Raw genomic sequence first — 12,689 nt, 5'->3', positions numbered from 1 at the left:
AGTGGGGGGCGGGGCTCCCGGAGGAGGGCTGTCGTCGGCCCCGAGGGACAGCAGTCCCCTCCACGCATGCCATCCTGCGCGCTCTCTTCCAGCTGGACTACATGGTGACATGCGCCGTGTGTACCCGCGCCGATGGGGGGGACATCCACATCCATAAGAAGAAGTCCCAGGTAAGCAGTGGGGCTGAGGGCCCGCGGGCCTCCTGACGGCCAGCGCAGCCCAGAAGTGGCAGCCACCGGCTGCTCAGGGTTTTGGTGGGGGGACACCACCCGCCCCCTCCTCCTTCCCTGCCTCGAGGTGAACGTCTGAGCAGAAAGCCACGCGGCTCCTGGGGTCCTGTGTCGCCTGCAAGGAGGGCACAGAACCAGGTCGTCCCCAGCAGCTCCTTGCGGAGCGACGTAGGACCTGACCTGGCTTTGGCCTGGCCCTGAGCAGCGTGACCACAGCGACCTGTCCCTCGAGTGGCTGTGGGCCTGGGTGCGGGGGTCGGGCCTCGCTCGACCCTCCACGTCTCCTTCCTTTCAGCAAGTGTTCGCGTCCCCCAGTAAACACCCCATGGACAGCAAGGGCGAAGAATCCAAGATCAGCTACCCCAACATCTTCTTCATGATCGACAGCTTCGAGGAGGTGAGCCACACGCGCCCAGCCATGTCTCCCCTCAGGCTCCCGGTCGGGGGCGCGGAAAGCTGGCCTCCCTGGGGCCTCACGTGCTTGCAGACAGGCGAGGGCGGTCCCGACTCCGACCCCTGCGGCTCCCCCTCTTCCTGGTGCTGGACTTGGGGCCAGGGGGGGCCCCCCCTAGCCCTGAGCCTGTTTTCTCATCTGTAAAAATGAGCGTCACGATCATGTGTCCTACTTACCTTACCCGTCAGGGTCGAAGATCAAACGAGCGCATGGGTGGAAAGATGCGTCATGAACGCCTATAAAAAGGGCTGCCCGGGCAGGAGTCATTAGTGTCTCCGTGAAAACTCCAAATAAGTGCCTCCCCGCCTTGGGATGCTAAGACGTCAGGGGGGCCGGGCTTCGGAAGTTTCTGGGCCAGTCTGGGAAAACTGGGACGCGCGGCAGAAAGTGACTCACCCGGGGAGCACCGGGCGCACCCTGCCCCCACTCCGTTCCTGCCCAGCTGCTCTCCTCCTCCGAGGTGCTTGTACTCGCCTGCAGGTGGCCAGGACCCCAGGGAAGACTCGCAGAGAAGGGAGCACGTGTTGCGGGGTCTCACCTCCGTTTCACGGTGCCTTGAAGCACCACCTTAGTTAGGCTCAGGGGACGAAGTGCCCTCTCTAGGCTCGCACAGCCCGTGCGTGGCACAGCCGAGATTTGAACCTGAGTCTGGGGGACCTGGAAGCTGGGTCCGCACACCAGCTCCTGGAGCAGTGACAGGATGCAGAGCCCCCTGTGGACCGGTCTCCCAGGTGGATGGCCAGTCTGCGTGCTCCTGAGGGCAGGGGTGGGGCGGCTGGGGCTGGGTGCCCGAAGCCAGAGGCAAGGACGTGCTGGACAGCGGGACGGACAGACCACGCGCGCCGTTCAACTCCACGTGAGGGCGTGCAATGAGCGTCATCGTCCTCCCAGTGGCCAGCGGGTGGTGCATCCCCTTCCTGTCCCAGAGCCACTGTCGTGAACCTCCCCCTGCCAGACACCGGCCCTGCTCCCCCCGCCATGGTTAGGCCGCCCCTGTGCTGGTCCCTGTGCCATAGGGGCGGGGCTGCGGCCCTGGGCGAACAGCGTGACATCTGTGTCCCCTGCCAGATGCGAGCTTCTGAGCAGTCCTCCTGGCGGCCCCGGGCAAGGGAGGGGTGGTGGCCTGGGAGGCAGCCAGTGGTTTGGGAGGTGGGCAGCTGACACTTGTCCCCTCTCCTCCTCTGTGCCCCATCCCAGGTGTTCAGCGACATGACAGTGGGGGAAGGAGAGATGGTCTGTGTGGAGCTGGTGGCCAGTGACAAAACCAACATGTTCCAGGGTGTCATCTTTCAGGGCTCCATCCGCTACGAGGCACTCAAGAAGGTGTATGACAACCGAGTACGTGCGCGGGTGGCCCCGCGGCCCCTCTGTCCTGGTCCGGCTCCGCCCCTCCTCCGCACCTGTGGCCCCGCGCGCCTCTAGATGCTTCGGGGCCTGCGTTAATGTTCCTCCTCGCTGATCCGGGCACGCTTGATCCGAGGGACAGGAGGCCCCACCCCGAGTGCAGACACTCCTGAAGCCGGCCCTGGCTGGAGGGAACGGGGAGGAACCGGGTGGACGGGCCGCTGTCCTGCAGCCGGGCACCGTCCTGAGGCTGGCCCCTCCCGGGCCACTAGTGACTTGTGTCCCCAGGAAGAGCCCATCCCTCCGTGCGCTGACTCAGGCCGTCCCCCGCCTGCCCACAGGTGAGCGTGGCTGCCCGCATGGCACAGAAGATGTCATTCGGCTTTTACAAGTACAACAACATGGAGTTTGTGCGCATGAAGGGACCCCAGGGCAAGGGCCACGCTGAGATGGCAGTCAGCCGCGTGTCTACCGGGGACACCTCCCCCTGCGGGACGGAAGAGGACTCCAGCCCGGCCTCACCCATGCATGAGCGGGTAAGGGCTGCACAGCTCGGGGAGGGGCCTCCCGTCCCTCGGATCTGCTTCCCACCGCCTCCCTGGTCCTTACAGCCCCCCGGTGAGGTAGGTGGCATCACCCCACCCCTCGGGTGAGGAGGCCGGGGTTCAAAGAGGGCAGTGACTTGCCCACGGTCACACAGCAGGTCCGTGCGTGGGCCAGCTTCCCTGAACTGCCAGCTGCAGCTGGGCTAAGCCTAAGGGGAACCCGGGCTGGTCCTGGCACCTGCCTCCGGGGACACGCTGGCCGAGCGTGGGCGCACAGCCAGCCTTCCCTGGGGACTGCCTTGGGGATGACGATGAGTTAGCCTCTCCTCCTGCCCTGTGAGGATGAGCGGGAGCACGCAAGTTCCCGGAGCCGCCCAGCTCTTCCCTCGGCCTGGCCCACCGGCTTACCAGGTGTCGTACATGTTGAACTCTAGCAGCAGCCCGTGGGTAGGCATGGGTGTTCCTGTCTGCTTGCCGGATTTACTGGCGCTGCCCCAGGTCACACGGCTCTCGGGTGGCAGCACGGAGCCTTTGAACCCCGCTCTTTCTAGGCCACCGTCCTTCCGCAGGGGTGGGAAGCCGAGGTCGGTGGCAGCTGTATTCCCAGGGCCTCCCGTGGGGCCCGGGGCTCGGGCGGGAGAAAGTCTGCAACCCGCTGGCTGCTTTTGCCCCGCTTGGGTCTGGCAGGGGGTTGCCGCTTGGAGCTGTGGGTCTTGGCAGGGGTGAGGTGAGTGAGGGTGCCGGGGGCCGGGAAGCAGCTTTGGCCAGCCCGCCTCCAGGAAAGGACTGGGGGGTGAGACACCGTGGGCTGGAACCCGGGCACCGCTGCTCGCGTGACCTGGGACCAGTCTCTTCCCATCCAGGAGCGGGAGCCCCGCGGTGGTGGGAGGCTCAGAGTTGCTGCTGAACAGCGGACACCTGACTCGGGCGTGACCTCAGGGGTGCTTCCCCAGCCACCAGTCACCACTGGCTGTTGACGTGCTTGGGAGAGTGACTCTGAAGGGCGTAGAACGCCCTTAGTGCTGACGTGCCCGAGATGAGGAAGCCTGTGTTTGCTACACTTTTTAGTGTAAAACTGTTAGCCGCGCATATGCCCAGGCAGCCAGATAGCAGGTGTCTCTCTCTCCTTCGTAGCCTTTTTGGTTTCGTTCCTTCTGCAACGGATGCGTTTGAGAAGCAAAATAAAAATAATAAGGGCAATTTTTTTTTTTTTTTTTTACCAAGACCAGGGTGGGGGTTCCAAGCGGAGGCTTCCCCTATCTGTGAAACAGAGGCTGTTGATAGATTTCTGAGCTGACGGCGGAGAAGAGGAGTCTGACTCCTCTCCCCGGCCCTGCGGGATGTGTATGTGAAAGGCCTCGCGAACAGAGAGATGTGTTACTGGACTTGCCCGAGTCTCGCTGTCCCCATCCATCGAGGGGCAGTGACAGTCCCTCCCTCCCGGGGAGAAGGAGATGGCGCCTGGTTCAGAGTCTCAGGGAGGCCCGGGGTCGAGGGAGGGGACCCGCCAGGGTCATGCCGGTGCCGGTGGCGGGGCCTGACCTCCCGGGGACTGCTCCGGCCCCCCACCACCTCTGTGCTTCCCGCCGCTTGCCCCCCTTTACCAGAGGGGTCCTTTGTAACCAGCTCACGACAAATACAGACTGTGTGTGTATTGTGGTATCTGGTGTTTTGTTTTGTTTTTTCTATCTTTTAAAAACCTTCCCCGGCTTGTGGGAGGACCGTCTGCAGCCCAGCGGCCGCCGCGACTTTGCTGGATGTCGGAAGCCGTGACGAGGAGGCTGATGGGGCTCCTGAAGTCTCAGTCCCAGCTCACGTTGTTCCTCAGATTCTTGTTTGCGTGGGGAGGAGGGAGGAGATGGGCCAAGTTCCCTCTGCCTGGAACGCCCTTCCCCCCCTTCTTCACCTGGCGAACTCCTACTCGTCCTTCAAGACCCATCTCAAGCGGCGTCTCCTCCGGGAAGCCTTTCCTGATGTCCCAGGCTGTCGACCCCATTTGCTCTGTGCCCCTCTGTATCCTGTGCTTCCCTTTTTCTGTCTCAGTAGCCAGCATTCAGTCTGTGGTTGTCGCTTTGCGAGTGTGTCGCCCCCCCAGCAGACTGTGAGCTCCTTGAGGGCAGGGCCCGGTGTTGTGTGCCTGTCTGTCCCTTGTGCTGCGCCTGCCTGGCCCCGCGTGGGTGTCCAGAACGTTTGGTGCCTGAGTGGTGTGGTTACGAGAGACGAGGGGACGGAAGTGTTGGCTGCTTCGCCATTGCACTTCCTCGAAAGGGTGCGGGGGCCGAGAGGGACGGGGGGCTTCTCAGCCTAGAAGAAATTGGGGTGAAGAGCTTAGGAGGCCGAAGACCTGGGTTGAACCCTGGTTTGGACCCCCTCCTGCTGGGTGACCTTGGGCGGGTCAAGGTCGCTGTCCCACCTTAGTTTACCGATCTGTCCGATGGGGCTCCCGTCTTGCGGATTGGTTGGGAAGCTTGTGTGGACCCGTGTGCCGTGGCAGGGGGCTCGGGCAGCGTCCGCAGCCAGGCTTTGTGCTGGCCCCTCCTTGGGCAGAGCTGGCAGCGAGGTCCTCCTGCCCTCCCTCGAGCTGGACCGGCCCCCGGGGCCCGCCTAGCCCCAGGAAGGCCCGCCCTCCGGTGGGTGGGGTCGGGGCCCTCCAGGGGTCCCTGGGCTGCCCCGTGACTGCGGCTCTTTGTTCCCAGGTGACCTCCTTCAGCACGCCCCCCACCCCGGAGCGGAACAACCGGCCCGCCTTCTTCTCCCCGTCCCTCAAGAGGAAGGTGCCCCGGAACCGGATCGCTGAGATGAAGAAGTCTCACTCGGCCAACGACAGTGAGGAGTTCTTCCGGGAGGACAACGGAGGGGGTGAGTGCGGCCGTTTCTGCCCGGAGGGCCAGCCGCGGCCGTGTTTCCTCGTGGTTCGGTCCCTCGTCCCTCGTCCGCAGCTGGAGAGCTGGCAGGTGCCCGTCAGGGCTGGGGAGGAGCTGTGGACGGCCAGACAGAAGTCCCTGCCCTGAGGAGCTCCGCTCTGTGGAGAATAGGAGGCACCGTCGGTTTGCAGACTTTTCCGGATGTTGATGGTGTGACTGTTGCACACGGAGGGTCCGAGAAATCCTCGCCTAGTGGGAGACGAGCTCTCTGGTTGATTCCTGCACTCGGTGACTTCAGGCTGCCGCTGTGCTCCTCCTCAGTGCCCTCCCTCTAGAGCCTGCACGGGGGTGACCGTCAGGGTCTCCTCAGGGCCCACCTCCCCGCCTGTGGTGACCGGGCGTCTCTGCCTGGGTCTGTGGGGGCCCCATCCAGCCCACTCGTGCCCTGCAGAGTCTCCCAGCTGCCCTGCACCTCCCACCGTCTCCCCGGCCGGGGCAGGCCCGGCAGCCAGCGAGCCCCACGCCGCGGGGGCGGGAGGCCATCGGGAGGTTTTAAGCAGGGAGTGACGGAATCAGATGTGAAGGCTCGAGTAGCACTGAGTGGTCCCTGCAGCGAAGGGGCTGTAGGAGGCAGGCTGGCTCCCGGAGATGAGATGTGGGTACTGGGCACCGGGCACGTGCCCTGCAGGGGTGAAAGGGTGGCCCCTGGCTGGAGCTGGGGCCGTCCTCGTTCTGAGCGCCAGGGCCCAGAGACAGAGGGCCCCAGCCTCGACCTGCTCGTGTGTGCTTGGGCAAAGCACCCTCCCCACCTTGGCTCCTTTCCAGATCAGTAGGGAAGGGCTGGTAGGCACCCCAGCCTGCCTCCCTGGGTGATCCATCAGAGTGGGTGGGGCCTCCCAGCCTCGCCCTGGGCCCTGCACGCTGGTGGCCTACTTCCGGTGACAGATGGGCCACGGGGAAGCAGAGAACACAGGGGGACGATGAGCCAGGCCCTGCAGAAGAGACTGTCCGGGATGGGGAAGGGGGGTCGGGGACGGCTGGAGGGGCGGGCAGGAGGGAGTGGGGCAGCCACAGGCCAGGGGCGGGCAGCTCTGCGGTAGGTTGGGGCACGGAGGGGCTGGCGGTCAAGGGCCCAGGCTGCGGCAGAGGCCGCACCGGCCCCTTAGGCAGCCGCCTGTGGTGGGGGAGTGCTCCCCTGGTCCTCCCAGGGGCCCTGACTCGGCCTTCTCCCCTCCAGCGGATCTGCACAATGCCACCAACCTGCGGTCTCGGTCCCTGTCTGGCACGGGGCGGTCCCTGGTTGGGTCCTGGCTGAAGCTGAACAGAGCGGATGGAAATTTCCTTCTCTATGCACACTTGACCTACGTCACTTTGCCGCTGCATCGGATTTTAACAGGTAACTACGCTGCTGGAGGCCGAAAACCGGATGGCTTTTTCGTAGCCGACCTGAGACCTGCTCCTGGGGCTGTCCTTCCCCGTCCTGTTGTTTCCAGCCCCGAGCCCATCAGCAGGTGTCCGTGTTGGGTTCTCGGCCTCCCGTCGAGGCCTGTGGATGGGGCCCCTTCTCACAGCTCTCTGGAGGCTCCTCCTGTCCCCCTTGGGTGACTTGCGGGCCTCTGGGTGTGAGTCTCGGGTGGGCGGGGCAAGGCGCCTGGGGCCGGGCAGGGGCTCCAGACTCGGTCCGGCCGGTACCGGAGCCCCGCTTCCCCCCCGCCATGGCTGGGCCGTGCAGCTGCTCCGAGGCCGGTTCCCGTCTGGAGGATGGGGACGACCGGTCTCGCAGCCCCGGGAGGGCGCGCGAGGAAACGCGCGGAAGTGCTTGGTGCGGACTGCCCGCGGAAACGGAGCGCTCGGGGTATTCACCTCCTGGTCTCGCCCGCCCCCTCCCGCCGCCCTAGACATCCTGGAGGTGCGGCAGAAGCCCATCCTGATGACCTAGCCGTGTGCAGAGCCCGCGCGGAGCCCCCCCAGCCCTGCCCGGCCCCGGGCGTGCTGCCAAGTGCCTACCCGTCCACCGCCACCGGGGTCTTCTGTGACAGCCCAGCCAGGCGGGGCCGCTCGACTCCGGGGGCCGGGGCCGACTCCACGAACACCAGCCCAAACTGAAGTGCCTCTTTCTCCTCCCCTGCTGGCTCTGCTCCTGCCCCTGTGCCCAGCCGCCATCACGCCCCCCCCCCGCCCCCCCCCCGGCCCCAGCCCGTCTCTGGAGGGCCCTCGGCACCCAGAGAGGCCCAGAGACGCCAAGAGGCTGTAAGAGCAGAGGAGCGGCCGGCACCCGGCGTGTGTCCAGACCTACGGATCCGACGTTCACGCTCGGACAGACCGCAGGTGGAGAGACCCCCCCCCCGCCCCACCCCAGTCGGGGGCACTCAGTGTGTCGGACCATCAACACTTCCCCGAGGAGAACTGGCTTCAGAGTCTGTAACACTGTACCGGTGAACTCCGGCGTCCGAGTTAGTCCCGACCCGTCCGCCCTCCCTCGTTCACCGCTTGGTTATAAATGGGTTACCGCGGGGTTTTAAACGGGGCACGCGGCTGTTGAGGGTTTTGCCCTGGGCTGGGAATACCTCACCCCACGCCTGGTTCCAGAAAGGCCTCGAGCTGAGCAGACAGGCCCCGATCCTGCCAGAACGGCCTTTGCTTCCAGCCAAAGAGCATCACCAACACACACACCTCCGCCTTGGAGATAATCCCGCTCTGCGCCTCGGCTGGCCTGACCCGCAGAATTTGGACTCTGAGGGCAGGTGGGACGGCTCGGTCGTCAGACAGAGAAGAGTGTTTTGGGGGAGTGTGGTGGAGTCGGCCCCCTCCCGGGAAGGTTCTGGGTAGAACCTCCATCCCATCCCAGGGCCGGGGCTGGGGGTGGGGGGGGGGGCGCGGGGGAGCTGGGAAGGGGATGGGGTGTTTCCCGGAGCTCGTTTCCTTTGACTGAGTGTGCTGGTCCCGTTTCTCAGACCAGCTCACTGAGGCAAAGCGGAACTGGCCTCCACGCGGCTGGTCTGGTGGGTTGGCGTGAGCGGCCTGGTTCCGGCTGGAAGGAGTCCTGCCGGTGATGACAAACCACGAGCCTTCTCCAGAGCGGAAGCGTGTGCCCTGCCCCCATGGGAATAAACTGTAAGCTGGGTCTCTGTCGCCACGTTGTTTTGTTTGAAGTCCCCAGGAACACGTGAGGGTTTCCAGTCGTGCGTAGAGATCCTCTCTGCGAGGAGAGAAGGGGCCGGAGGGGCTCGCCCCCACCTGTTCTATTCTGCGCACGCTCCAAGGGTTTGCGCTGGGCTCTGGGAACAGGGGCTGCTTTGGGGCTTTCTCTAGATTTTGTATGCTGTTATTAAAAGCAAGCTATTGCGTTTCATTCTGCCTCAGTTTGCCCACCTGTACAATGGGGCTGATACCACCTACCTCACCGAAGTCTCCAGGGTTGCAGTGTACGACTGGGTCGGGCGGCCACCCTGCATGGCTCGGCTCGGGGGTAGACCTGGGATGCCTTCCCGCCCCCCAGCACCCGTGTGTGTGTGTGTGTGTGTGTGTGTGTGTGTGCCGGGGCTGGGCTGGAACAATCTCGCATTCTCGGCAGCGCCCACCTCCCGCTTGGCTGTATCCCAGCTGCTTCAGGACTTTGCGTTCCGGAGCAGTGTTTCAGGACAGCACAGAGCCGGGCCTCGCCCCTCAGACCCCTGAGCGCGGCCCCGTGTTCCAGGAGTACTCTCCGGGGGACCCAAACGCTGTCCCCCAGTTTGTGTCTAGGGTGGCTGAAGTACAGCTTTTTCTTCGGGAATTTTTTCATCCCTGGTCATCTGGGGTCTTAAGACTCTGGAACTCAGGTCTCGGGAGAAATACGGTCCTGACGTCTCTCCCGTGGAAGAATGAGGTAGCTCCCACGCGGAAGTCCAGAGGGGCACGAAAGGGTCCCCCCCCCCCCCCCCCCGCCGCCGGAACCAGGCCCTGAGGCTCAGCCCCCGCTCCTGGGGGCCCCTGGGCACATCAGACGCCTCCTCCGTAAGGTGACACACGTGAGTTCTGCCCGCGTCACAGGCGAGCTGAGGGTTAGTGATGGTACCGTGCGCGTACAGGTGCTTGGCGGGTCCTAGAAATGTGTGCAACGGTGGTGTTTGGAGACAACCCCTCATCTGTGACACACGCGAGCGATGCGCACGACGGCCTGGCTGTTTTCCATCCAGCATGAAGGCGGCGCCAGCCTGCGCGGGCACCGTGCTGTCGTCACGCCCAGCCCGCGGGCGAGGAAACCGCACAGCGACAGCTGGAGTCCCATCCAGGCAGCTGGCCCCGGCCGTACCGCGCCGTGACAGACGGACACGCGTCGTGGAGGCCACCTTTCTCGATCTTTGCAGGACATGCTGGTTTTAGAAGCACTTGGTAGCTGGGCAGTAAGCTGTCCCCCCGAGGCTTATTTTTTCAAAGCGACCAACATCAGTGGCAAAGTAACAGTAACAAGGGACAGGGCCGAGACCGGGGCCCCAGCGCCCTGGTCCTGCTGTGTTCCTGGCGTTGGCACGGTTTGCCTTCTCGCAAGGCCATCTTGCATTCTGCTGGAAGCGTGCCCGTCTCCTGTGTAACGTGGGGATGGCCAGAGCACGCGTGCATTTCTCAAATGGGAACTGGAGTCAAAGTACAGTTTTCCTGGGAAGAAACGAGGCGTCGCTTTTGGGGCCATGAACGAGAACGTTCTCTCTTGACCAGAAATGTCACGGTCCCAGAGTCAACGGACGGTGTGTCGCCTCCACTCCACCTGTTAGCGCCTCCAAAGCTGCGGGAGCGTTTGGTCTCCCACGTGGAGGTCTTACAGGAACTGCCCGTTGCTTCTACAAACAGCCGAGGCTCAGTATGTCAGAAAAAGAATATTATTTATGATATTACATAGTCAACAAAGAGCAACAAATAAGAAAACGAGGAAAATATTCTGCAGCCCAATCTACTTGCAGACGGAAGGGTTTTCCGAAGAGCCCCGTTCTTGCCAACGTTTGGGCTTTTCAAGGACCGTGAACAGACCCTCAGAAATGAGGTTTCTGTTCTACACGGAGCAGTGGCAGTGAACCACACGGAGGCTTGTTGCTGGTTTCCTCACATAGAGTCTAGCCAGTAGACCCTATGGTGAAACTTTTTTCTCCCCCGTTAAAAGACATTCCAGAAGGCGGGCCCTGTGCGGTCGGTAAATTCTAACGACTGACGTGACTGCATTTGACCCTGTCATAATTTGGAGGTCTTGAGGCGCTGGCTGAGATTCTTTAAAGGTGTCCCACGTTAAGAGGCTGCCAGCGTTTTCCATGAGCCTGGATAGCTTCCGCCCGGGCACCTGTTCTGGGCGGTTTTGCACATTAGCGAGAATGGGGGTTTCATAGCCAGTTTCAAGCCCAAGTATCTTTTGACATGACGTTGATTCTTCCTGTTCAGGCTGCTTCTCGTCTCTGTAGCAGAAAGCAGAATTCTCTTAAAACACATCGCCACCCTGACGGGGACACAGGCTCCAGGAGAGAGGGAGGCAAGGGCCGGCCGACACCTCCCCCAGAGCGTGAGCCTGAAGTGACCTCCCGGTCCCATGGCCTGAGTCGGCCTGGGTGTGTGTGTGTGGGGGGGGAGGGGGGTCACCTCTGGCTGCTTTCCTCTGTTCTTTTCCACCTGGTGTGGCACTGACCTGGTCCTCGGGGGGAGAAGGGAGTCCTCTGGCCTTTTCTCTGAACCTCTGGAACGAAGAGCCTGGAGAACCCCTTGGTTCCCACACACAGAAGCCAGGCTGCCAGGCTGCCCAGGGGCCTGGGGCGGGGGTCAAAGCGCCACGGCGGGTAGCCCCCCGAAGTGGAGGAAGCCGCAGATGCACGGAGAGAGTTAGTTCGCGGTTTTCCTTGGTCCCCAAGGCAAGCGGGCACCTTTATTTCTGCGCCTCCGGTCCTGATGCACAGGAGACCAGATGTAACGGTGATGCCCCAGCTCTGCCGAGGTGGCAGCGGCGGGAAGCTTTCAGTCCTTCTTACCTTCCTTGTGCTTTTACGCACGTCCTCAGCTTGCAGGGGAGGGCGGGCGGGTTGGGTGTAAATAGGGACCTTTTCTGGTTTCCAGACGGACTCTGTGTGTGAGAGTACTCAACCCTGCAAAGAAAACCTGTCGAGATTCTTTTTCACGACCTTGAGGCTTGAGTAACGTGGTTTCTACAAAACCTGTTTTAGCAAAAACAGCACGACGGCATCATTGGACACGTTAGGATCTGACTGTCCGTGGCGTTTCCATAGCAGCAGCAGCGGCAGCTTCTGGGCCACCCGTCTTCGGTATACGGAAACCATTTCTGAGCAGCTCTTGGTTGGCTGTGAGCTGTGCTGTGCGGGTTTTGCATTTCTGTTGAAGGTTGATTTGCATGTTGGATATTAAATTTCTTTTTCCTCCGTGTTTTCCTCCAGTGGATCTGTACTTGGTTATTTTCTTTTCCTTAATGGGAATTTCAAATTAAATACGGATATTATAGCAATTCGAGAAACTCGGTGATTGAACCTTAATTTGCCTCCCCTCCCCCCCCACCAAAGATTTCTTCTTCAACTGTTTTTGGAGTTTTCACACGAATTCCTGTTTTGGAAGTGTCGGAGCCGGACAGCATCCACCCCAGGGCCCCGGCTCCTGGGAGCTGGGGACTCAGGCCCGGGACTGGCGTGCCCGGGGCTTTGGTTTAGGCAGAGGTGGTTATTTGCAAAAACAAATCCCAAGAGACATGTCTCTGGTTTAGCTCCAGTCCCCGTGAAGCAGTACACGCCCTTCCGCCACACCATCAAATTTCCCACACTTAATTTCTAGAGAAACTCTTAAAAAGCCCTCATGGCAGCGGGAACGTGACTAGGGGCAGAGTGAGGGGTCCCAAGTTCAGGGACAGGCTTGCAGGCCCTCGACAGGCTGCTCGGCCTCCGGGAAGATGGCTTTCTGGGCCGTGGCTCTCTGTTGCCTTGAGACTCTGCAGTTAATCACGCTGAGTGGAGCGTGTTGCCTGTTTTCAAGCGGGCTCTACCCGCCAGAGGTTGAGGCGGGCCGGTCGCAGACGGTGGCAGCCTCTGCGTCTCGGGGCTTTTTGTTCCCACGCGCCAACAGACTCTCAGTTGGGTCTAAGGTGCAGAGCACGCGTCAGCTCCCACGGTGGGAAGCAATGGGACAGGAAGTGAAACGGGAGGGGGGTCTGAGAGGAGCACACACGCAGATCCAGAAATATGGCGAGAACGGTCACATCGGTGACCCCTCTGACAGTCTTCATGTTCAAAAC

General features: G+C 62.3%; 1 protein-coding gene across 4 annotated transcripts in view; it reads left to right on the top strand.

The window, feature by feature from the left end:
- Nucleotides 1-11,912, top strand: part of KIAA0930 (KIAA0930 ortholog) — a 38,895-nt gene extending 26,983 nt beyond the window's left edge. For 3 of the 4 annotated variants that reach the window (XM_045465385.1, XM_045465382.1, XM_045465386.1), the window contains exons 4-10: nt 93-170; nt 526-627; nt 1,882-2,022; nt 2,370-2,564; nt 5,270-5,432; nt 6,675-6,833; nt 7,336-11,912. In XM_045465385.1, the coding sequence (XP_045321341.1) occupies nt 93-170; nt 526-627; nt 1,882-2,022; nt 2,370-2,564; nt 5,270-5,432; nt 6,675-6,833; nt 7,336-7,376 (879 nt within the window). In that variant the 3' untranslated portion in view covers nt 7,377-11,912. The remainder of the gene's footprint in view (nt 1-92; nt 171-525; nt 628-1,881; nt 2,023-2,369; nt 2,565-5,269; nt 5,433-6,674; nt 6,834-7,335) is intronic. The other variant, XR_006709211.1, reaches the window with a different exon arrangement.
- The last annotated feature ends 777 nt before the right edge of the window (nt 11,913-12,689 follow it).

The sequence above is a fragment of the Leopardus geoffroyi genome, chromosome B4, assembly GCF_018350155.1.
Source record: "Leopardus geoffroyi isolate Oge1 chromosome B4, O.geoffroyi_Oge1_pat1.0, whole genome shotgun sequence".
In the NCBI taxonomy this organism is placed as follows: Eukaryota; Metazoa; Chordata; class Mammalia; order Carnivora; family Felidae; genus Leopardus; species Leopardus geoffroyi.
Note: the sequence above shows the minus strand (reverse complement) of the source record. Positions and strands in the feature narration are given on the sequence as shown.